The 26065-nt window shown below is 36.7% G+C and overlaps 2 protein-coding genes across 2 annotated transcripts in view; one reads left to right on the forward strand and one right to left on the reverse strand.

Annotated features, from left to right (window-relative positions):
• LOC127625792 (striatin-like) overlaps positions 1-20622 on the reverse strand; it is a 64389-nt gene extending 43767 nt beyond the window's left edge. Inside the window, 1 exon segment of the mRNA XM_052101145.1 lies at positions 20262-20622. Within this exon segment, the coding sequence (XP_051957105.1) occupies positions 20262-20471 (210 nt within the window). The 5' untranslated portion in view covers positions 20472-20622.
• Positions 20623-23482: 2860 nt separating this feature from the next.
• On the forward strand, positions 23483-25201 carry LOC127625794 (microtubule-associated proteins 1A/1B light chain 3C-like). The gene is made up of 4 exons (XM_052101148.1): positions 23483-23667; positions 23750-23805; positions 23869-23975; positions 24726-25201. Exons 1-4 carry the CDS (start codon positions 23607-23609, stop codon positions 24913-24915), a joined length of 414 nt encoding a protein of 137 aa, XP_051957108.1. The 5' UTR covers positions 23483-23606; the 3' UTR covers positions 24916-25201.
• Positions 25202-26065: the final 864 nt, after the last annotated feature.

Below are 26065 nucleotides of genomic sequence, written 5' to 3' on the forward strand. Positions count from 1 at the left end.
GTTAAGTTAAGAAATGACAGAACTTGATTTAGAATTATTCACAAAATGGTATCTTATCTCCAAGTTAGGAAATCCTAAACCACTCCATCGAGTTTGATAATCAACTCTCATGTCTGTTACCAATAATTTGTACCTATAGTTGCTTTTTGGAACTATCGGCCCAAATCTGTTCCGATAGTTGTGTTTTGGAATTATTGGGTACTGACCCAAATCTGTACAGATTGTTGCTTTTTGGAACAACTGTTATCGGCCCAAATCTGTGCCGATAGTTGATTTTTGGAACTATCGGTTATCGGCCCAAAACTGTGATGATAGACGATTTTTGGAACTATCGGTTATCGGCCCAAATCTGTGATGATAGACGATTTTTTGGAACTATCGGTTATCGGCCCAAATCTGTACCGACTGTTTCTTTTTTAGAACAACTGTTATCAGCCCAAATCTGTACCAATAGTAGATTTTTGGAACTATCGGTTATCGGCATAAATCTGTACCGACTGTTTCTTTTTTAGAACAACTGTTATCAGCCCAAATCTGTACCAATAGTAGATTTTTGGAACTATCGTTATCGGCATAAATCTGTACCGATAGTTGCTTTTTGGAACAACTGTTATCAGCCCAAATCTGTGCCGATAGTTGCTTTTTGGAACTATCAGTTATCGGCCCAAATCTGTGCCGATTGTTGCTTTTTGAAACTATCAGTAATCGGGCAAAATCTGTGCCGATAGTTGCCTATATTTTTCTTTAGGACCTAGTCACTGAGCAGAGAATCAGTCATTTCAAAATAAGAAATCTAAATCGATTTTAAAAATGAATCAGTCGATAATCGGTTATTGGCCTTTTCTACAGCCTTAGTTAACAGTATTGCAAAATCCACTATCGGTCAACCACTAATTTTGAGTGTTTTGTCGTCAAAACTCAGCACATCATATGGGTCTTCCAAAAGTGTTTCCAACATCAAACATTGCTGTTCTGTGTTTTGTATCATTAATAAATTTAACGCCATTCTTAGGCAGTGCTATAGTATAGATACTGTACATAGTATTGTAATGTGATGAATTGTTGGCTTTCAAATACATTTTCAGTTAGTACGCCAGTGGGGTTATCCTAAAGCTTAGACACTTTTTAAAGATTTTTGGAAAATTAGGATGCTTCTGTAATACTACTTTCCTATCTGTAGTTAAGATAATATAGTGCACTTGTACACAACTTAATCATTAATTTCAAATAGGTTTTCAAACATACTTTTCAAGATAATTTGTATTTATTTTTTTACAAATGGTATGCAACTTTGATTTTACAATATTAACAAGTTTTCTCAGGTTACACCAAATGACCTAAACTAAACAAGCCTTTTCATAAAATGTTAGAAGATTGAATTTAAAAGGTTTCACTGCTTATTTTAAAAAATATATATTATTATTGCACTTCTCATGCCAACAGTTCTTTTTCCCAAGGTATATCAGCTTTTAATGAGACTTTGATTTGTTTTACTGTCTCCAGAGAGTTACACCACATGACATTTTTACTTTAAGCTCCACCAAAAAAAAAGTTAAATTACTTTGAATCCAGTCACTGAAAACATCTTCATTGCATTAGAGGTGTTAAGTAATTATTTTGTGTGAATTGTATTTGTAATGTATTTTTGAATGATGTAATAGAAATGAGCATGTCATTGACCCGTGTAATATTTTGGCTTTCATCATCATTTATGTTTATCTTACACCAGCATCCTCCGGTTGAGTGAAATGGAATGAACTTATTGTCTTGAAGGTATTTATTTATTTATTTTTAAATTGCAATTAAATTAAGTAGCAAATGACTGTATTACAGTAATGAGGTGTGCAGGTCAAGTTGAAAATGAAAATTCAGCCATTTACTCACCCTCGTATCATTCCAAACCTAAGTAACTTTCTTTCTGTCATGGAACGCACAAGGAGATGTTGGGCAGAATGTTCAGTCTCGGCCACTATTGAACATTCATTGGATGGAAAAAATACATGCAAAAAAAAAAAAAAAAAAAAAAAAGCATAGTGACAGAGGCTGTAATCCTGAATAACATTTCCTTTTGTGTTCCAAAGGAGAAAGTCATAAGGGTTTGGAATGACATGATGTTGAGTAAATGATGACAGAATTTAAATCTTTAGGCGAATGATTCCTTAAAGTGTCCACTGAAATTTGTTCAAGTTCAAGTTAATTTGGCAATGCACGACTAGAGTTAACCAAAAGTGTGGCATATAGTCAGAGTGCCAGCACTAACAGTGACTTCATGTTGTCCCACAGACACACAGAAGCTCACTGTGAGTTTAACCGTGTGGAAAGTGGGACGTTGAGCAACAGAACACAGTAAGTGAATTCAGCAACGCAGCGACGGTTTAATTTCACTTGAGCAAGGTGGAGGGGAGGAGCTGTGGTTTGTTTGTGTGGTTAGAAATGACTGAGCAGCCGACTGTTCCCGCGCTTTCAACGAGTAAAGTTTTTTATGTGTCTGTTTAAATGCTTTGCCGCCAGCGAGCCAGACAGCGATTTAAGGAAATGGAGAATTCACTCCAAACCGACTAGGCTGTCATGAGCCATTAGCATCCCCATCTAGAGGGGGATTTTTACTGGATGCTGATATCTCGCCTACACAAACAAATTTGAGCATTTAAAAGGTGGTTAAGAACTGATTACAGTCATTTGGATAAACATTAAGAGAGATCTCAGTCGTAAAAAGAAGATAGAAATGCCGAGAGTCTTTTAAAGGAGTAGTTAGATCACCCCAAAATGAAACTTCAGTTATTTACTCACAATCATGTCATTTCAAACCCGTATGACTTACTTTCTTTCTTCCAGGGGAAAAAAGGTGAGCAAATGATGGTGTAAGCTTGCACGAGACTACAACAGGTTAGAGAGGATTTGAAACTAGATAATAAACTCTGAGTCAAACAACAGATGCACCCAAACACAGAGGAATCAAACCGGCCGGTTCAACTGCTGAAAGATATACATAAAGTCAACAGGCAACATCGATACCAAAAGCCCCTTCACATAAAATATATTAAGTAGAGGTTGACTGATATTGGATTTTGCAAATAGAGAGAACCACGTTGTTGGAAGAAAACCGATTAATAAGCAGATCTTTTTTTTTTTTTAATTGCTATATATATTTAATGTTAAGAATATATAGTCTTTGCTGGGACTGGGTAGCCCAAACATAAAGAGGCTAGAAGAGTTCAAATTGAATTCAATCTCAGATACAGTTTTTGTCATCTTATTTTTTCCTCATATTTCATTTTATTTAATAATTCTGGGTTTTAAAGATTAATTAAATTTTGTAATAATAATTAAAAAAAAAACTGTCAAATCAAATGAAAACAGAACAATTAAAGCATTGCAGAGTCCAGCATTACAGTATGAAAGCATTGATAAATAGTATTTAGTACAAAAGCACTTTTGCTTCTGTGATATTGCTTAAATATAATGTAATTATAAATTATGTTATTATTATTACTACATTTTACTATACAGTAGAAATATATTTCTTCCACGTGTTTTCCTTCAATTTTACTTGTCTAATTAAATTGAGCTTTTATTTTGGTGGAAAACAGATGTTTTTGACGACAGCTTCACATAAGCAGTTCGCTATACGGCTTAAATGTGCATATTAAATCATCAAAAGCTACGATTTAATTATGTAGATATATGGTCTGCATGTGCTGGGCACTTCAAGGTTAATGCGTGCTCTGCCCTTTGTCATTTATTACACACACTGTGCTTGATGATCATGAAGCGTGTAGTTTACGAGCAGCTGGCTTCACACATTTACATATATTAATCTGGCAGACACTTTTATCGAAAGAGACTTACAAAAAGAGGTAGAACACAACCTAAGCAATTCATCTTAAGGAGATATTTGTACTGAAAAGTGCTGACTATATCACAATTCCAGTGGGTCAGAAGTTTACATACACTAAGTTAACTGTGCCTTTAAGCAGCTTGGAAAATTCCAGAAAATGATGTCAAGACTTTAGGCAATTAGCAAAAAAGCTTCTGATTGGTGTACTGAATTTGAGGTGTACCTGTGAGTTTGAAGGTAGGCCTTAAAATACATCCAGTGCCTCTTTGCTTGACATCATGTGAAAATTAAAAGAAATCAGCCAAGACCTCAGAAAAAAAAATTGAGGACCACCACAAATCTGGTTCATCCCTGGGAGCAATTTCCACACACCAGAAGGTACCACTGTTCATCTGTACAAACAACAGTATTACAAAGCGATGGGTGCGTCACTGAAAGAGGTGAAGCGCACAATGCACCCGTCATGCATAATGCCCACTGTACAAGCCTCTGGAGGCGGTGTTATGATCTGGGGTTGCTTCAATTGGTCAGGTTGAGGCTTAGCAACGTTGTAATGAATAAAATAAAATTAAGTCAGCTGACTACCTGAATGTACTGAATATCCAGGTTATCCCATCAGTGGATTTTTTTTCTTCCCTGATGGGACGGGCATTTTCCAGGATAACAATGACGCGATTCATTGGGCTCAAGTTGTGAACGAGTGGTTCAGGGAGCATGAGGAATCATTTTCACACATGAATTGGCCACCACATAGTCCTTAATCCCATTGAAAGTTTTTGGGCTGTTAATGTATACTTCAAGCAATATCTTCCAAAAAAGGGTGCTGGTTGCAATTTATTTAATGTTTTAGGAATTCATTTGATTGCAAAACTATTGCGAGGGGACTCAAAATGATTGAGTAGGAACACAACACTATTGCATGGGCACGCAACACTATTGCGAGGGCACCTATTGCGAGGGCACGCAAAACTATTGCGAAGGAATGCAAAACTATTGCGAGGGCACGCAAAACTATTGCGAGGGCATGCAAAATTATTGCGAGGGCACCTATTGCGAGGGCATGCAAAACTATTGCGAAGGAACGCAAAACTATTGCAAGGGCACGCAAAACTATTGCAAAGGGACGCAAAACTATTGCAAGGGCACGCAAACTATTGCAAGGGCACGCTGAACTATTGCAAGGGCACGCTGAACTATTGCAAGGGCACGCTGAACTATTGCAAGGGCACGCTGAACTATTGCAAGGGCACGCTGAACTATTGCAAGGGCACGCTGAACTATTGCGAAGGAACGCAAACTATTGCAAGGGCACGCTTAACTATTGCAAGGGCACGCTTAACTATTGCAAGGGCACGCTTAACTATTGCAAGGGCACGCTTAACTATTGCAAGGGCACGCTTAACTATTGCAAGGGCACGCTGAACTATTGCAAGGGCACGCTGAACTATTGCAAGGGCACGCTGAACTATTGCAAGGGCACGCTTAACTATTGCAAGGGCACGTTGAACTATTGCAAGGGCACGCTGAACTATTGCAAGGGCACGCTGAACTATTGCAAGGGCACGCTGAACTATTGCAAGGGCACGCTGAACTATTGCAAGGGCACGCTGAACTATTGCAAGGGCACGCTGAACTATTGCAAAGGAACGCAAAACTATTGCGAGGACATGCAAAACTACTTCAGAAAAGAAATTCCCGCCCTCTCCTCTAAGAGGCTAGGTAGAAAAGAAATTGTTCTATTTCTATTTATTTTAAGTTTTAGGAATTAATCTGATTAGACACCAATTTTTTATTTATCTGAATTTGAATTAAACACCAAAAGATGTAATTCAGAAGAAAAAAAAAATGGATAACACAAGATTTGGGAATTATTTTTTTTTTTTATAGGGCTCTACTAAAAAAATACAAATTTAAGCAATGTTTACTTAATTTACAGAACACTTGAAAGAAACATGCAGCAGTTTTAATTTAATATTTTAAAAGAGCTTTAAGACCTTAAAAGAGCCCACAACACCCTGCGGGAGCTGTCAGTCCATCCCGAGAGGTGGTTACGGAGGATTTCGTGAAGATGAGTTTAAATCGGCATGCAAAATCAAGAAACTGCATGTCCTATATGCGTCTAATATTCAACACAAACATTCAGCAGGGAATAATTCTGCCTATCAACATCTTGGAATGACATGATTGGGAGTAAACGTTGACCGAATGTTCATATTTTTGGGCGAGCTATCCCTTTAACAGAGCGTAATTAACAAAAAAAACAATGAGTCAATCAAACTGCAGGGCGAGTCCATGTAAAACACCCTACAGCCAGATATGAATGAATGAGGTCGCCTTGATTTTCACGTTCAGGATTGCCAAGAGAGAGACACACATGCAGCATGGCATCAAACAGACCGCCTGATAGCCCAAAATAGCCACTCATTTGGTTCTCCGGTATGGCCAGCTACACAGGATATCCTCTAATGGCTTCTGTACCCTAGAAAGTGCACTGTTTAGGGGTCAATTAATGGCTTGTGCAGTCTAAACAGTTGAATCGCTTCCTATAAAAAGCAGTTATGGATTTATTTGTGCACTCCCCGAGGGCAGGTGTTGTGCATCAAGCGAGTGGGGGTGGATTACCGGTGTTTCATCTTCGTTTTGAACATGTTGAACAAAAACGGCATATCTAAAGGGGCTTCACCAACGCCATTCAAATGAACGTTTCTAGGTTTTAACGGTATGTTGCATTGAATAGAACACCCACATGTTTTTCACCCTACGTGAGGGAAATCGAGTCCAGAGAGCATTTGAGAGAGGTTTTGTGAAGTGCAGGAAGAGTTATTTTTAACCATGCAGGATTTTCGAAATATGGAGATAAGTAAGAGTCATTGTTTGGGAATCAGACTACACTGGTAACCCAGTAGATTCAAAAGAACCGGCTCAAAATAGTCATTTGTTCGGGAATCAGACTACACTGGTCACAATGTAGATTAAAATGAATCAGCTCATAAGAGTCATTCATTTGGGAATCAGACTACAGTGGACCGGCTCATAGGACTCTTTCGAATCAGACAACACTTGTCACGCAGGTCTTGGTCTTGCAGTGATGCTGAATGGTTGCGCTGGTAACACTGTCAGTTTATTTTAGTATGGTCCACACTGAACTGGTTCCAATTAACAGCCTGTTCTTGGATCTCAACTCTAGTTACATTTAATTAATTGTAACACATCTCTGCAGAGCCATACAGGTTCAAAAGTCAAAATAGTTCCCTTTTGGCCTTAAAATTGGTTAATTTAACCAAAAGTCACGAGTTCAATCATGCCACATCGTGTGTCACATGACCCTGATACGGCCCGGGATCTCTCTGATGTCATAAGTCACTGATGTGGACCAAGTTATACATGCATGATTTACTGACCTAAAAGGCCAAAATAAACCATCCTGATCCAGCTCTGTTCCAAAACCTGGTATGCAGCCACATAGACAGCACTTTAAGGTGCAACATAATGATGCCTTCTAAAGACTAAAGTATACTTCGGCTTTGCACAAACGCTTAGCAGATGTGTACAGGACTCGTGACGTAAATATCTTCATCAATAGTGCTCGAGCAATGGACACGTGTGGCCTGATTTTCTAACTGCATACTTTGAACACTCAGTATACTCATGGAATTGTTTTGCACTATTTAGTGGGTGCACGAGGTGTCAACACTCACAACTGAGCAGAGAGAAATGCAGACTATAAATATGCTTACATTTAATTTAATAACGAAAAATATTGTTAGTTCAATTGAATAAAAAAATATATTTTACCCGATATTTCTGTGTGCTTATAAGACCATTGCTAGTATAGAGTACGCTATTGTAGTTCACACAGTAAATGGACACGTTGCTCTTGAAAGTTCATCTACCCTGAAATTAACCAGATTACTGATACGTGCATCCCTCATAAGGCATTTTTGCATCAATTCATGCATGAACACTTTTCCCTCTAGCACTACTGATAGTGCAAACAACCTCAGAGACATGGTGTGGCAGGGCGGAGGGCGGGGCCGGGTCGTGATCCTACACACCCGTCCCGTATTAGGCTAATTATGCCTCTGTGAGGGATCAAGGTCGACTGCAGGGGATCGTGCGGGAGACGGACATGTCCGTTAACGATCTCTCTCTCCCGCACGATCCCCTGCAGTCGACCTTTATCCCTCACAGATCATTTACAACAAAGAAATAGGCTAAAACTTGCTTTTGGCACCACCCTGTGGACATTTCACAGGGGACATGAACCTCGCACGTGCCCATACGTTAGACAACACTTCTAGCTTTGACCATTTGGGACAGTGATTCGGATTTCGGTAAACAGACCGATTTCAGCTGGAGAAATTTCAACCAACGGTTCTAGGGGTTTCTGATCGCAATTACACGTCCTGTGTGAACGGCCCCTTAAAAGGTGGCTGCCTATCTAGGCACGGGACAGCAAGTCAGCAAATATGTCAGTCTTGGAGAGTTGGGACATTAAATAGTTAAACAGTCATATGGATGATCACAACCTCTACTTATCTCACTTCCCTTCAACGGTGTTTAGACAATAAACTGTCAGTGAAGAACAAGGTGTGACGCAGGGTGTTCCTTCAGCATTTACCTGACAGAACAGGCAAGTGGGAATACTGCATACCTTCCCATACAAGGCCAGACTTGCTTTAACATGAAATGAGCCGTGAACGCAAGTATGCAGGGTGGCGTTTCTCAAACATCTTCGGCTAAAGCTGACGTACTGGTTCTCACAGGAGACGGCTTTCCAAATGACCGCTTTTCCCAGCAAACAAGCTCACGAGGTTAAAAGTGCCAAAAGGTCTCATTGCACAGCTAGGAGTTAATTGGTTATTAGCCGGAAATCCAAGTGCATAAACTGAGAGTTTTGACTGTCAAGAATTAGCCAAGTGAGCAGATTACAGCAAGATTAGTTCACTAATTTGGCCATGTAAAAGGAAATAAGGGCATTTGTGACTGCCTTAGTTCAGGGGTAAAGAAGTATCAAACATAACTGTGGGCGAAATATTCAATTTTCACCATATACAAGCAATGATTATGGTGGCAATATAAAATGAAGTGATATGGTGAATATCACAATTAGTGATAGACCGATATACCGGATAGGGGGATCAATCAGCCTCCATTTGTTTATTTTAATGAGCAACGTTTAAGCACACGGTGTGTATATGTGTTTTGTTTCACTGTAGAAATGTTGTGTATATCTCATTTACTGTTGTTAAGTTGTATTATTTACATCAGCATTTATATCGGCCATTATACTCTCTTGATATCGGTAATTAAAAACACCATATAGGTCAACCACTACTTTTAATGCACTTTAATCGTCATTAAGTTTCCAAAAGGATTGTGTCATTAAACTAGTTTCACAATCCGTCTGGTCTTGCGAGTATGAGTGCATTAAGATGTTTGAACAGCATCTCGCATTACAACGTCATGGAGGACAATAGTTTAAGTATTGGTACATTTTTAAGACTTGTTTGCATCATCACTCATAAAATTGTTACTGTGTGGTCCCTACATTTTTCAAATATTAAAAACAGTCATATATAAATATACAGACAGATAAACACAAGACATTTTACCCCACAATTCTCATTACTGTAACTTGAAAAATTATATATGATTTAAATGGTAAAGTATTTAAACATCATAGCAGTACTAATATAATTTCATTTTTTATGTATTGGTTTGGAGTTAAATATGACCAGGACATTTTCTTAAAGGGTTTCATGATTGGTGCATATAGATGAAAATAATAATATCATTTAAACTAGATTTTTACTAGGGATGCAAGATAAAAAATTCTCTCTTCCAATCCGATACAGTGTTGTTTTGTTCTTGATCGGTTAGGAATATCTTCACCTTACTGTGTGGAACTGACTGGATATAATATTTTATATTTAAAGAAACACAAACTACACATTATTTCATTATAAAATAGAGAAAACAAAAAGCGATTACATAAAAATGTGAAGCCCATTAAGAATTGTTTTTCTTAACCCTATAAAGCCGTGTGCGTCAAATATGAAACACGTTTGACGGCTCCTGTTTCACTCTCTGTTTAAGCTGACGAGCCAAACAACCTATGGGACGTGTCACATGTTTATGGCACCATCTAGTGGTCATTTGTGAGAAATGTGGTTTGCAACGAATGCTTGATTAAAAGTTTGTACATTAGTTTATTGAAAAAGCCCCTTTGATATCAATATTTCAACAGACTTTTGAGGACTATCTCTCAATCACCATTACATTACATTCATGCACCCCACAACAAACATCAGAGCTTTAAAATTCTGACATAAACATGTTATAATATATATTTAAAATGTGAACTAATTTATGTGCATTTTCATATATGTGGCCTGCTCTGTCATTATAAAGATCTCATTATTTTACATCACAAGTTATTATGATGTCATCTTACCAAACGTTTCACTGGGTCATGAACTGGTATCTCTGAATAGCCCAGAGAGTCCTCTGATAAAAGATTTACCGCTGTAAAAAACTTCAATAACAAATGTCCTACACAAATGAGGACAATGACCTTTAAAGCCTAATGTATCAAATATCAGTCAGAAAAACAAAACCATTACGATTTCTTTTTATAGTTTGTCTAATGGTGCTAAAAACAGTTTAATGCCCAAAAAATTTTTATTTTCTGACAATACTTTCATATGTCAGACTTTACAGGGTTAATAACATCTACTGGATAATGCAGCAGCAAAACTAACAGTCATTTCAGTAAAAATCATTATTAGAAAAGAAGCCAATTGTCTTTACAAATTTTGTTAAACTTGTATTAGGACTTAAATGGATTAAGATCTCTTTTTTTTGTTAATATTAGTTGTAACAGGATATCAGTCCACTTTTCAATGACACAATTATTTTTTTGGGACTTAAAATATTATATCAAAATATTATTTTGATTTAATATAAATAATAATAAAATATTAATAATAATTTGTTATTGTTTTGTATTATCAATAATAACAACAATAAAGATAATAAGCAATTTAAAAAAATTTATATTCAATAGTAATATATTTCAGTTGTAATTTCTTACATTATTTGGGCTTTTATTTTGACGGAACATGCTGATCTAACAGTGTCTGATTGTGGGCTAGTTAACAGTGAATTAATACAAATGATTTCTTCCAAAACCTGATGAATTGGACACAAACAATATATTTATTATATATTATATATATATTTAGGAGATATTTGAGATTCACAAAGCTATCGTAAAAGTCTTCATTAAATGCACAAGTGATATATGGACTACTTTAATGGTGCTTTAACGGCATTTGTGGATCTTGAAGGTTCGACCATTACATAAGCGTGGTGTTGGACCGATTCAAAACTTCAGTAACGGATGGATGCATCTCTAAACTCTATTTTAATTTAACTTGCATTACATAGTTTCAAATCTACTTTGCAACAACAGCCGTTTGTTGAAAAAGCAACATATTAAATAGACAAATTAAATCATCATGACATCAAAAAGCTGAAAAATAAATATATTTTTTTAACTATATCTCCCAGCCCTTGAAGGCAGCTAGAAACTCCTGTACACAGGGCGTCAACCTACCACACCCGACAACAATCCTTGAGCAGAGAAACTTGAGAAAGCAGGACACTCAGGCTTGTGCGAATCCGATTGGCTGTTTCAACAGGTCTCCTCTGCATGTCAGCTCCGATGGCACACACAGATGGGCACGCATTCACACGCTTGAACGCGTCCATGCATACACAAACCCAACAACAGCAGAGGGAAACCCAGACCTGGATGAATTAATTACTTCTGCGTTTGTCCTCTGGACGAACATCCTGTCCTTCTTAACGGTTCACAAAGAGAGAAACTCGCTGCTCTGATGAATGATAACAAACTTGGAGAATCTTAGATTCCAATCAAATTACACAAAGAACGCATCAAATAAGGGAAACATCTCTCATGATGTTCTGAATGCAATACTAGCGTGCTCACTGTGCAGTTTATACTCCATAATACTTTTTAAAACCGCATGCACAACACACATTAAATGTTTCTAATAACATTATGCTACACTCATCATGTCGTTACATGTTAATTCTGACATCCAGTTACTGTGCCTAAAATAAATAGTTATTTATTTATGCGATTTTGTCTTCAAATGTTTTCACTTTTGGCCATCTGATCAAATAACCATGCCATTCTGAACATGCTCTCTTGTAGGGCTGGGCATCGATACAGATCTCCCGCTTCGATTCCGATTAATTTACCTAAGGTATATATTACAGTTATTATGTACATTTCTGTACATCTTTTTTTTTTTTTACCATTCACACTAGTTTTAATTAAGTTACGGTTACTCTCTAAACCCTAAAGTTGTCATTAATGAATATAATTAAGTGGTTCTTATTAAATAGTATTTCAAATCTCACATTTTGGAATCGCAACTAATATATATATATATATATACACACGTTCTTTAAACTTTGGCTTCGAGCACTACCAACTCAAAATTATGAAGTACAAAATTACATCTGTGTGGAATACCCATAAGCCCTTGCGCATGAATAAATGATGCATGTTTGGCCAAAACAAGAGAACTTATATAGAAAAATAATAACTGTTATTTAAAAATGTATATGGTTTTAATTCTTATGACTAGTGTTGTTGTTTTGTTGCATGTAGTTGGTTGATAGTTGTGATTTGTGGGAAGTAGAGGTCGACCAATATATCGTTTTTTCCGATTTATCTGTGCCGATAGTTGCTTTTTGGAATATCGGTTATCGGCAAAAATACAAAGCGATGGCATGCAAAGAAAAATACGACTTTATGGAAACATCCCTCGTCAGCACATCCAAATTAATATATTGTGAATAATAATAATAATAGATTGGTCTATATTTAATAGTGACTATAGCCTTTGTAACAGAGCAAGTCTCCGACATTTCAAAATAAGAGTCCCCGGTGTATTACAGGCATTTTTAGAGTTAAAAGTCACACGTTATGCACCCAATCTTCTTCTTTCTTTTTGATTATTATTGGGAGTTTGGTTAAAAAATAAGTAAACTACATCTGGGATTTTATTCATTTTGCACTCTGGCCTCTATATCCATGCACACTAAGAACATTTTATATTCTATAAATCGATATTAAAAACTATCGGCCGATTAATCGGTTATCGGCCTTTCCCACAACCTAAGTTATCAGTACTGGCAAAATTCCCTATTAGTCAACCTCTAGTGTTACGTCACCATTAGGGTGATTAGTGTTAACTTTGGTGAACTTGGAGAATTTCAATTTAAGCTATTCTTCGTTTATTCAATTTTACTTCGCAAAGTGCAGATTTATGTGCACTAAGAAGTACGGAGGAGAATCAAATGTGCCATAAGGCTAACCGAGATTCCAGTCATAATTTCTCTAATATTGTATAAGACATGCTATAAAAAAACAATGATACTTTAGTCACAGATGAGTTAAGTTTACTTGTAACTAGTTAACGTTGCTTAAAAATTAAGTTAAGCCAAACACTGCAAGAAGGTTTACTTAAACATGCATGCAAACCTTAATAAACTAAGTAAGGTCAACGTATTATGTTTTAAAGTGGATAAACCAGTTTCAATACCACAACAAATTACTAATTACATTGAGAAAACATTTCAATGTTCTCGAGTAATTAGGACAAGTAAACAGAATGGATATGTAATCTCACGATTCGGTTCGATACAGGAGTATATTTATGGGGATATTTTATCTTTTAATAATGTGTGTGTCATCATTATGATAATCAAAATGTAACTTTATAAAAATAGAAAAATTCTACATTATATAAATTAACATTATATCATGAAATTGTATATATAATAATAATAATATGAGCTATCACGGTTTGAAATAATGTGTATAATTTACTAGTAATAACATTGAGTTTACATTCATTTGTATAAGAAATGCTAAAAATGTTACTGTCACTTTAAGAGTTCAACGAGCGGCTCAGTGTTCCAGTTCAGCGAACATTAACGAGAATCTCTCAGTTTCATTAGTGCATCCATGCTGTGTGATATTAAAATTAATATTTATTTTTACTTTATGTGACTGTAAAGCACAGAATGTATTAAGACACATTATTCAATGAAAGTGGAATCGATGGACACACATTACACGGAGCGTTAATCTCAAGCACTTTTCATCAAAACAAGGTGATGTTCCAGGTATTCCAGTACTTACATATCTAAAAGCACTTTAAGGATCGTGTGTGAACCATGTAAACAGTGTAGATAAAAGTGCAGCAGTGGTTAAATCATGCAATAGAGAGATTATTATGTTTGACGGATCATTTCATTTATGATCACATGGGCAGAAAACAACGTTGCACATTTCAAAATATTGAGTTATGCCACGGTCTGAAATCATCCACCATTCGTTAATAAAAGTTTGTTTGCAACCATCTGAAAACTGCTATGGATACCAGGAAGTAGGAAACACAGGGTGAATATAAAAAGTAAGTAAAATATGTAGTGTGCACATTTCTGTGAGAGGAAAGAAAATGGAAATACAGACGGGCTGACACCAAAGCAGATGCTCATGTGGGCTCAAATGTCTCAAATATTTGTTCCTCAGGACTGGACGCACACCTCACATGCTCTCCAGACATCACTGATGTGGCTTGTCAAAACACAGTTGCACAAACTCTCTGACAACATTTGCCTGTCTATCTCGTACACCTGTATACAAATGTTGTGGCCTCCCATCACCGCAAACACACCAAACCATGTCAGTGTGACCTGTGCCAATATCCCCAATGTAATGACTCTATGGAACAAAACATCGTGCCGGGCGTAATAATGTAGCTTGGTTACGTGAAGGTCAAGCATTATAAATATCGGTTTTACCGATTAATTGGTGCTGATAGTTGCTTTTTATTTTTAAGTCGATCTGTGGCCAAAACCCTTCATCTGGTGAATATATAGGGTATAAAAAGCTTAATTTTGGTGAAAATATTCTGATAGAGTATTGTAATGGAGCCAAGCCACTGATACATCTCTGGTTATTGACTGATTTTACAACTATTAATATGAAATGCTATTAAAAAAAGACACTTTATTGAACGGTTATTTATATAACCTTTATTGATTGTTAAGTTCATGTTGATTTTGACTGACAGTGTCACTAGAGAAAAGGAAACAAGTGTTTCATAACACCGTACAATTGACAAGCAAACTCTGTCTTTCCTTCATCCACAGAACCGAAATGAAGATTTTTATAAGCACAATTCAGCTCTATGTGTAATTACAATGCAAGTTTGACGGTCCAAAAGGCATATTTAGGCAGCATAAAAGTAATCCTCATGACTCCAGTCGATCAATTAATATCTTCTGAAGCAAATCGATAGGTTTGTGTAAAAACTAATTCAATAATTAAAACTTTATTTTAATTAAAACTTTTTATTTATTTCTTTTATATACATTCGTTGAAAATTAAATGCTCTTTTTTTTTTTTTTTAGGAATGTTCTTTGCAATAATTTAATGGTGCTCAATGATTTATGTATTTATTGCGCCCTCTTGTGGACTGAGGAAACAACGTCAATTTAAAAATCTGAATATTAGTTCATATAAACTCAGTCCTCTTACGTTCAACTGCTTTTATATTTAGCAAACTTAAAATGTGTAAATATTTGTATGAACATAAAACGATTCAACAACTAAGACTGAACAAGTTTCACAGACATGTGACGAACAGAAATGGAATAATGTGTCCTGAACAAAGGGGGGGTCAAAATCAAACAGTCAGTCTCTGGTGTGAGCAGCTGCATTAAGTACTGCAGTGCATCTCCTCCTCATGGACTGAGGTGTTCCCCCACTCTTCCACCAGGACACTTGCAAGTTCCCGGACATTTCTGGGGGAATGGCCCTAGCCCTCACCCTCCGACCCAACGGGTCCCAAACGTGCTCAATGGGATTGAGATCCGGGCTCTTCGCTGGCCATGGCAGAACACTGACTTTCCTGTCTTGCAGGAGATCATGAACAGAACGGGCAGTATGGCTGGTGGCACTGCCATGCTGGAGGATCATGTCAGGATGAGACTACAGGAAGGGAACCACATGAGGGGGGAGGATGTGTTCCCTGTAACACACAGCATTGAGTTTGCCCGCTCAGTCCGATGATGCTGTGACACACCTGTTTATTTTTGTAATAAAGTTCAGCACTATTTTACTTTTGAGTGTTATTTTTTCATTCAGTATCAATTTTAAAAACTATCGGTTGATTAATCGGTCGTCGGCAGGAACTGCCCAACTTGGTTATTGGTAAAATCCACTGTTGGTCGACCTTTATTGACATTTAACAACTATAATTTCAATCTGTTCGTAAGGCGAAGCTATTGTATCTTATTGTATCATTGTGTTTTTAAAATAAAAATATCTTGACAGCTTCAGTCCTCATTCACTTTCATTATATGAAAAATTGTGGACAGGGTATTCTTCAAAAATTCACTGTATGTGTTCCATGGATTTAATTTTTGGGTGACCAATTCCTCTCTGGTAAAGCCTGGCATTCCCGAGAAAAAAGAGAGAGAGAGAGAGCTGAGCCTCATCAGCAGTGTGAGTCACCGACATCATCTTATAAACTCAACAGATTCTGTTCAGTATCGTTTCTCAGCATCACAGTAACTCCAGCACTGCCTACACACAACACAAGCCTCTTGCACACTCATTTGCGATGCTAATGGACCTTTCATTTTACATCGTGGAGTCTTATACTTCAGGTTGCATGCTACATTGGAGTACTACATGCAAACAGAGCAAACTATATTCATTTCAATTGAATGTCAAGGTGCCCAAGGACGATTTCAACATATAAAGTCGTCTCCTACACACTCACCAACACTGAGCTATGAATGTTCGGTATGCTAGTTATGAAAAAATGATTAAAAACAGCTGATGACAGAGCAGTCAGGGTCATTTTATCTGCCCCGTTACACGTTAAAGAAACAGTTAATCCAAAAATCAAAACTCTGTCATTACTTACCGATAAATAACATTAGGGTGAGTAAGATGATAAATTACATTTTTACCCCTGACCTCATGAAAATGACGTGACTGTGGCGACATATTTGCAAAAAGTCATAACATGGTTCATTACATGTGCCGCGACAGTTCCGAGGTGGTGCTAAAAATGTCCACTGAGTTGCGCTAAAAGCGAGTTTTAAAAAAAAATATATATATTTTTCTTTATCCCCTTTTCTCCCAATTTGGAATGCCCAATTCCCACTACTTAGTAGGTCCTTGTGGTGGTGCGGTTACTCACCTCAATCCGGGTGGTGGAGGACTAATCTCAGTTTCCTCCACTTCTAAGACCGTCAATCCGCGCATCTTATCATGTGACTCATTGTGCATGACACCGCGGAGACTCACAGCGAGTGGAGTCTCATGCTACTCTCCACGATCCACACACAACTCACCACACGCCCCATTGAGAGTGAGAACCACTAATCACCACCACCACGAGGAGGTTACCCCATGTGACTCTACTCTACCTAACAACCGGGTCAATTTGGTTGCTTAGGAGACCTGTCTGGAGTCACTCGGCACGCCCTGGATTGTAACTAACGACTCCAGGAGTGATAGTCAGCGTCAGTACTCGCTGAGCTACCCAGGCCCCCACTTTTATGATGTTTTGTCATTATTAAAGCTTTACAATCATGGTCACTATGAACATCATTTTACGGAAAAGAGCTGCATGAAGGTTAGTCAAAAATGCTCCTTTTGCATTTGGAACAACATTATGTTGAGTATTTATAATTTTTGAACAAACTGGCAACCAGGCAACCCCTGCCTGGCCAGGAGAGGTCAACTATCACATGACTGGTATAATTTCCTCTTGCACATTCTTGTTTGTCCTCTATTCGACATGCTTAATAAAACATGTCGTTTGGAGGGAGACTGTATGGATGTCATGGTAAATGGCCCATAAATGCCACGCACATTTCCACATCATTCATTAATCAATCGCTGGTCTAGGTCTAAATATCTAATCTCATTCACTCTGTATGCAGGACTTACAGGTGAACGGTAAATAGTGACATTGTACAAGGATACACAAACCTTTACCTGCAAGTATTAGGCTACTAGACCAAGGCCTTAAAATGCTTTTACATCACGTTTAGATTTATTCCTGACAGTTCATCTTATGCCACTTAAACAAGCATAAGTGATAGATCAAATACAAATATTACACAAATGAAATTTGGTACAGTGGCTATATGCAGTAGGCACAATTGAGCATTAATCACTTGAGATTTCCTCATAGTTGTAATGATACATAGTCACGAAGCATGAGTGAGTTGTGCAGATAAAGCAGGCCAATGGTGACACAGAGCTGCAGGTTTCGTCTGGAAAGCTCTCAATTACCCCTGATGTCACCGCAGTCTGACTGCTTTTATCACACAATAATGGAAAGCAAAGGCAGATATTTCAAACGCAGAATTAAGAATTCTGCATGAGCATTTTTGGAATTCCATCGCAACACAACAGCCTTCATTCTCTTTGTGATGTCATGATGGGAATCAAAGTAAACGATTCAGAATAAATGACTCCTGATTTTTCATTGCGATGTCATAAAGGGAAATAAATAAAGTAACAACCGATTCAATGTCTAACATACATGTCCAGGTCATATTTCACGCCCCCAAAATCAAGAGCAAAAAATAAATAAATAAATCAGAAATTTTCTATTTTTCAGACCATTACGATTTTTTGCATAGTGAATTAATTAGCGACATTTTCAAGAAAATTAATGTAACATTTTTTACATTTTTTTTGCAATTCACATTATTTTTAATCATGGCTATTATTATATTCACGTTACTGTACAATAGGCCTGGGCGAAAAATCGATTCAATGAATTAATTCGAATTTTTTGTTGCGGGCGATTTAAAAAATAAGTAAATCGAGTTTTTGTGTAATGGCGCATTTTTGGCTCCCCGGAGCATCCGTGAGCGTTAGTTTCACATAGCAGTATGGCAGCTGACAACAACAACATCATAGCACACACGAAACGGCAACAGCATACAGCAAGCGACAACATGGCTACCGGTGAGAGTGGGAAGTTTGTTCCCAAGAAACTTCATCCCAGAAATGGGGGTTACATTTGTCTTGCTTTTGATTAAATAAAAGCAAAATTTGCTTTAAGTTGTCTGCCATTTGTCGTATTGATTTCCTTAATAAGTAGATGGGAAAATCGGAAAAAAATCGTAAATCGAATTAAAAAAAATAAAATCAGAGATTTTATTTTTAGGCCATATCGCCCAGCCCTACTGTACAATAATGAAAACTGAGATGTCACCTGTTTGGACACAAAATAAAAGTCCCTACTAGAGGTAGACCGATATATCGGTTTTACAGATGCTTTTTGGAACTTTTTTATGAAGTTTTTTCGTCATATCAAAATAAGAGTCCCTGGTGTGTTCTGGGCTTGTTTATAATTAAAAGTCCCATGTTTCACATTAAATCTTCATTTCTTCTGGTTACTCTTCTGGGATTTTATCCATTTTGGACTCTTTGTCTTTGCCCGGCACAGTAAAGATTTTTTTTGTTGACAATTATTAAATCGATTTTAAAAACTATCTGCCTTTCCCACCACCTTAGTTATCATATCGGTAAAAATCCTCAATCCATCGACCGCTAGTCACTACAACCAATGCTACCATGATTTTTAAAACAGGTTTTCAAATATATATGTTTTTTTGTTGTAACAAATCAAATACAAATTAAATTAGCAACAAATATTAATAGTAAAATAAAAATAATAAAAACATTGGCCTTATTTTTTATATGCTAAATAGAATATTTTTTTTTATGTAAATGCCCTAAAAATGTTCTTGTCAGGCTCTGTGAGATTACCCCTCATACTGATGCATGTAAAACAAAATAACAAATGTATTTAATGCGGTAAACACATTTTTATTATTCCAAACAACAATGCAGAATTCTAAATTATGTTCTGGAATTCAGAATTTAAAATTTTGCACTGAAATTTCAAAACGGTACATGCAGATTTGTAAATTCTGTGTGTTTGTGTGTGTATAGATCTATATGGGTGTGTGTGTTTCTTTCTCCTGTTAGTAACGGTCACAGTACATGAACGCAGATATCGTGATAAGCCGCTGAATGCGATGAAATGGATTGAGTTACAGTACAGAGAGAAGTTTTTGTGCTGCTGCGGTGAAAGTGGAGGTTGTTTGTGTGTGTGTGTGTGTGTGTGTGTGTGTGTGTGTGTTTATGTATGTGTGTGTGTGTGTGGTAGCACGAGAGAAAAACAAGCCCTCAAATGTGTGTGTTGCTGACTTTTGGCGGACTGCGTTTAAATTGCCTCAGAAAATAACGGGCAGAAAAAACGCGCATTACCTGCAGTTCGGCCCGTTCCACCTCCCATTGCGTTCGGTCCACCTCGAAACGGGCCCATTCGTGCTGCAGAAAGTGTAAAATCCCCGGAATACTGTACTGAGCGCGGGCCGCCTCTCCGCCGTCACCCGGTTGTGGCGCTTTCGGTCCGCCGGAAAGAACCGAGTCGTTATTGTTGTTGAAAAACACACCAGGGCCCGCCTGCTCGTCCATGACTAGGCCGGGAAATCGGGGGTCTGATCGACCACACGGGCGCTGTGTTTCGTCCGATCACTCCCTCTCTGTCCGCTGTAATATCCGCCTCAGAGCTCGAAGGGAAACGGGCGGCTGCAGCGCTCAACTCACCGAGAACTGCTGCTGTCTGCTGTCACTTCATGACGTTTCCGCTAGCGCCGTTCGATTCGCTATTTAATGATTCCTTTGAGCCGAATCATTCGAAAGATTCAATAGAGCCGATTCGCAAAGCGTTTGTGAATCACTGGCTGTCACAAATGAACTTTTTCATTAAAAATAAAACGAAAAAATGCCCCTTGTTTGATTTTCAGGGCTTACCTTTATGAGGGCAATATTTCCCCAGTCAAAACAAACTGCGTCTCATTTATTATGTCAAATACGTCAATCAATTCATTAAAACAAATAAAACAAATGATTGCCCAACATTAATCCAATGATACTGACTATCCACTGATTAAAAGTGTAGTTGACATAAAGCATAAGCTACGTTTGCAATAGCATACCACTGTTGTACTATTTCTCTTTCTCCACAGTATGGCAGAATAAAGTGTGCAATTCAAAACATTACAATGCCACACATTTATTAACTTTTTTTGTCAATGTCAAGTTTTTATCTTAAAATATACAACGTGTAAGAGAAAGGTTTTTTTACTTTAGTGACATATTTTATATTACATTAGATATATTCACTGTTGGATGAGTTATTCTAAAAAAGTAATTAATTACAAAATACTAATTACATTGTCAGCAGTGTAATTAGATTACTGTATGAAAAGTAATTCCATTACTTATTAATAATTACTTTCTAAAACCCTGATGAACCTCGACCAGATGAGAAATACAAGGGTAGGCATGAAACTGTTCTTTTAATTCTTTCAAATAAATCATTTATAATCAAATCAATTATTCATGAACTGGCCAAAGAATTTAAAGGGGCTTTTTTAAATTAAAAAACATATGTTTTAATATTAGATGTTACATTTCTATTTTAAATTCACTATTTTTTAATAAATAATTATACAGTATTTAACAAATTACATCTGAAGTAACTGTAATTAAATTACTGAAATTAAAGTGTAATCCCTTACTTGAATTTTTTCAATGAAGAAGTAATTTAATTACAGTAATTAATTACTTATTAATGCATTACACCCAACACTGGTTATATTCTACAATATTCTATCATATGTAAAATACACAAGTAATTTTTTGTAGGAATTCAGAAAAAAAACAGTTTTCGCCATTTCTAACCTTATATTTTGCAGTTCAATTTCATCCTGTGGTGTGACAATTTTTTTTTTTTTTTAAGTAAAAATATTCCAAGTAGTCACTTAATATGACATTATACAACTGTATGTAAATTACTACACAATGATTAGATAATGTTGATTAAAAGTACAAATAAAGCATGTCACACTGCTGTCACTACTTGAAATATATCAACCAACCAAAAATGTAAGATGCATTGTTGTAAGCATAAACAATGCAACATTTGACATCATTCTTTTATTTTAAGATGGCATTTACACTTTAACATGGTAGTGGAACATTCTGATTTATGTAGCTTAATCAAAAATAAATACAGTTAAACAGCAGTATATAACCAAACGTTTACTGAACAACATAGCAACACCTTAAAGCGTCGCGGTAGAGTTGAATAATGACTCGAAAGATTTAGTGAATTGGTGAATCAGTTCATTCAAGCGAATCATCCGAACGTACCAACTCGCTCAAATGAATCGGACTTCTCAACGCTGGTTTCCGCTCAGCTCACGCCCACAAGCAGATCAATAGAGCGCTGTCAACACAACACGCGCTGATTGGACAGAAAAAACAACTCGCAATCTGAACAGCCAACCAGAGTGGAGTACGGTAAACGCACCCTGCGCTGAGCACGCTGGGACTTGTAGTTTAGAAGCGTTGTATTAGTTTTACCAAACGTTCTCATTCCAGACTTACTGTCTGATAACTCTTAACAATCCTCAACTATATTTTGTCATTAAAATGGTATGTTAAAAATAAAAATACAAAATATATAAAACAATCATTTAAAGGCAGGCAATATTACATCAATGTATTAACATTTATTAAGAAGCAAACAAATGCTTGTGTCATCATTTCATAATTGCATCAATCAGGAGGTGCAAGTTATGTCATACAGGAACTGTTAGCAATACAATACTAACCTCTGTTTTATAACACATCCATGCATACAATTCTCAGAAGAACCCATTGAAAGAACAGAAAGTCCATTCAGACATGCATTTACCTGTGACATCGTAGGAATGTGTAACTTCATGCTCCTTACATAAAAACATAAGCAAACATTTACTATCAGTAGACTATAGACAATCCAGAAACTATTTATATTAAATAACAGACCACAGTATTTTTTTTTTTTTTTTACTCCTAATTTAGTTCTGACCATTTAAATTTTTTTTATTGCAAAACATTAATCAGTACAAGCATTTTATCAAATAAGTACATGCACTTGGTAAATTTAGACATAAATAAACTACAATTAAAACATAGATTAGGCATTATAAATTAAAATAATGCATTAAATAGCCAGATTGTCTGCCAAATAAGTAAATGTATTATATAATTAAAATATCTCTTCATGATCCTTATAAAAACATTAGCAAGTATAGTTAGTAGTACTCTCTTTTTTACTCCTATTTGGTTGTATTTAGCTCTGGCAGTTAAAAAAAAAAGGTTTTATTGCAAAACAATAATCAGTATAAGCATTTTAACAAATAAGTACATGCGCTTGGTCAATTTAGACATAAATAAAATAGAATTAAAACAGAATCAGAATCAGAATCAAAATGAGCTTTTTTCCCAAGTTATAAAGCAACAAGAAAGAGATAACAATTAAAACAATTATAATAAAAAAATAGAATAAAATTAAAAAGGGCTAGACCTTATGAAGTAAAATAAAATAAAAAGTACAAACAAGAATATACAAGTTCATAAGTCAGATGTGGCTCCGACGGTGTGACGGCGGTAACGGGGCGGGTCGTGCGCGATGACGTCAACACCGGTGCAGTATTTAATTAGCGTTAGACGCGCTTCTGAGCAATTAATGCGCGCGGGCCAGAAGTCGAACACGACATGCCACCTTTCGAGAAAACTCAACTCACCCCCAAACCTTTTAAACAGAGGAAGAGCTTAGGTACCTTTCTTTATATCACAAACATTAAACCATCTGTTTAAATCACGTGAAACTCAGTGTTGTACTATTGTTTACTGATCAGCTACGAGAAAACAAGAGGTGACGGGAATCCGAACCAAGTTTCCGACCAAAATCCCGGTAAGAAACATCTGTCTGTAGTTTAAACATTTCAGGCCGTTTGTTTAATTACCTTTATTTTAGGTGATTATTGAGCGATATCAGAGAGAGAAGTACTTGCAGCCTCTGGATAAGACCAAATTCCTCGTTCCTCAGGAACTCACCATGACACAGTTCGTCACCATCATCAGGTTTGTTCACTGGAATACTGGAACTGTCTGTTGTATGTTTCTAAAATTCAATTTGACTCAAATTTTCTTTTTTTTTTTTTTTAAATGTTAAAACGAGTTAATATTTTGCTATTTGAGTGCATTGCTCCGAGATCTAATATTCCGTGCGGCGTATTCTGCATTTTGGTCAATGTTATTCAGATTTTCCATACAGAGAACTTGCATACTAAGTTTGCACATATTGCTGTATAGTTATAATAAATTCTGAAAAAGTTGTTGCTGCAGTCCGTCCGTTTCTGGGGCTCTCGGTTGCACTGGGCGGAGCAAACATGAATATTAATGAGTTTCCGGTTTGGCGTTAAAGCGACACTGGGAAATATTAGTGCCTACACCAGCTAGGCTATAAATTGTTGTACGATGAATGGTTAATCTTTACTTCGTTTCGCTTTCCGAAATTGTAGATGAGTTGTAATAAATTGTTAGTGTAGCTTTAAAAGGGGAAACGCATGAATATTCATCTGTGCTTCGCTCAGTGCAACCGATATTTCAGAATACCGGAGATTGCCAGAAGGGGGCGGGGTTACTCCAGAAAGGGGCTGAGCCGACTCCAAAATGTTCATAGCTCCCGCCCCTTTTCCGAGCTCTGCTTGCAGCGGTATCCATCTCAAACCATCCGTAAATCAGCTGATGAGTCACCTGGGTGGATTTGAGAACTTTCTCACGGTGTGCAGGCCTATTTGGGATTTTCTCACGTCTGATTTGATTCCTCAGGAATCGAATGACCCTGATGCCCAATCAAGCTTTCTACCTGCTGATCAATAACTCGGGCATTGCCAGCATGTCCGTGACAATGGCTCAGCTCTATAAGGACCATAAAGATGAAGATGGGTTCCTCTACATGACTTACGCCTCACAGGAAATGTTTGGACGCTGTGAAAATACGGAATGCAGTAATTGGTGAACGTGTCCGGAATGATTGGGGAGGGTTTGGCAGGTCCAAGAAGTACACTGTGATTTAAATATTTAAAGTCGTCTTTGTATATAGTGGTATCTTTTAGATTCTAATATCCCCCTTTTGTAATGAATTTAGATTTTGTATTTTAATTGTTCAAGTAATAAATTCTTTAATTCTTGTATCGGTCTCTAGAGAGCGACATTGTGCTGTGCTGTCCTTGACTATGGGGAAAAATAAATAAAACCACATTTATCGTCGTAGAATTCATTGGTTAATCATGTTTGATGAAAAAATAAAGGCTGAATGTTCACGTTTGAATATGCACACATTTGTATTTGACCTGGTATTTAAAGACTACAACAGCTGTACAGAAATATCTTAAGCAAGGTAAGTTTAAGCAGAGATTATTTATCAGAGATGGGCCGCTTGTACTTAAATAAATGGGACGCTCAACCACGTGCTCTAGCGCAGCCCAAATGACGTAGAAAGGAAGTCCCGCCTTCCAGGTAAAAGAGCCAATCAGCTTTCAGATACAGACATCGACTGTATAACGCGCATTAGCAATACAATCCGAGAAAATAGCTGCTTTTTTTTTTTTAGCAAAATAGAGAGGTTATGAATCACAATATCGGACAGTATTGTCAGATTTTATAGCTGATTTATATGATCTTTGATTGTGAACTTTGCCAACCGTTGAGGAGATTTTGGTCTTTGTTCATTTAAGTAGATAGTAGCTGCACTTTCATGACTGGATATAACCACCCGAGAGCTTCCCAAAGATGTCCGACAGTGGACTGACTCGCTGTAAAGACTTCGATTTTAAGGCTATTAGTGGTATAAATTATTTGTATTTGCCAAACTTTTTTTTTTTTTTTTTTTTTTTGTTGTCAGTTTAACCTCTTTGGTCCCTTGATCATATTTCATACGCATTGGTAGTTCAAAAAGCTTTACACATTTGCTGAAATAATATACATTTTATGAAGTTTAAAAAGTATGATAGTGGTATAAAATATATTTAGCAAAACTAGTCTACAGATTTATGGCTATTATTCGTGCATGTTTATAAAATTCACCATCGGTATTTCTACACTACGGAACCCCATAGAGGACAAGGCGGGATTTTTGTAGTTCTTAAAGTTTTGTGTTCCCTTGCAAT

This window comes from Xyrauchen texanus, chromosome 32 (assembly GCF_025860055.1).
Source record: "Xyrauchen texanus isolate HMW12.3.18 chromosome 32, RBS_HiC_50CHRs, whole genome shotgun sequence".
In the NCBI taxonomy this organism is placed as follows: domain Eukaryota; kingdom Metazoa; phylum Chordata; class Actinopteri; order Cypriniformes; family Catostomidae; genus Xyrauchen; species Xyrauchen texanus.

Bases quoted from the DNA above. Each gene is read 5' to 3' on its own strand.
- LOC127625794 (XM_052101148.1), top strand. From the start codon at position 23,607: ATGCCACCTTTCGAGAAAACTCAACTCACCCCCAAACCTTTTAAACAG. The intron at 23,806-23,868 runs GTAAGAAACATC...CCTTTATTTTAG, and splicing joins AGTTTCCGACCAAAATCCCG to GTGATTATTGAGCGATATCA. The intron at 23,976-24,725 runs GTTTGTTCACTG...TTGATTCCTCAG, and splicing joins CAGTTCGTCACCATCATCAG to GAATCGAATGACCCTGATGC.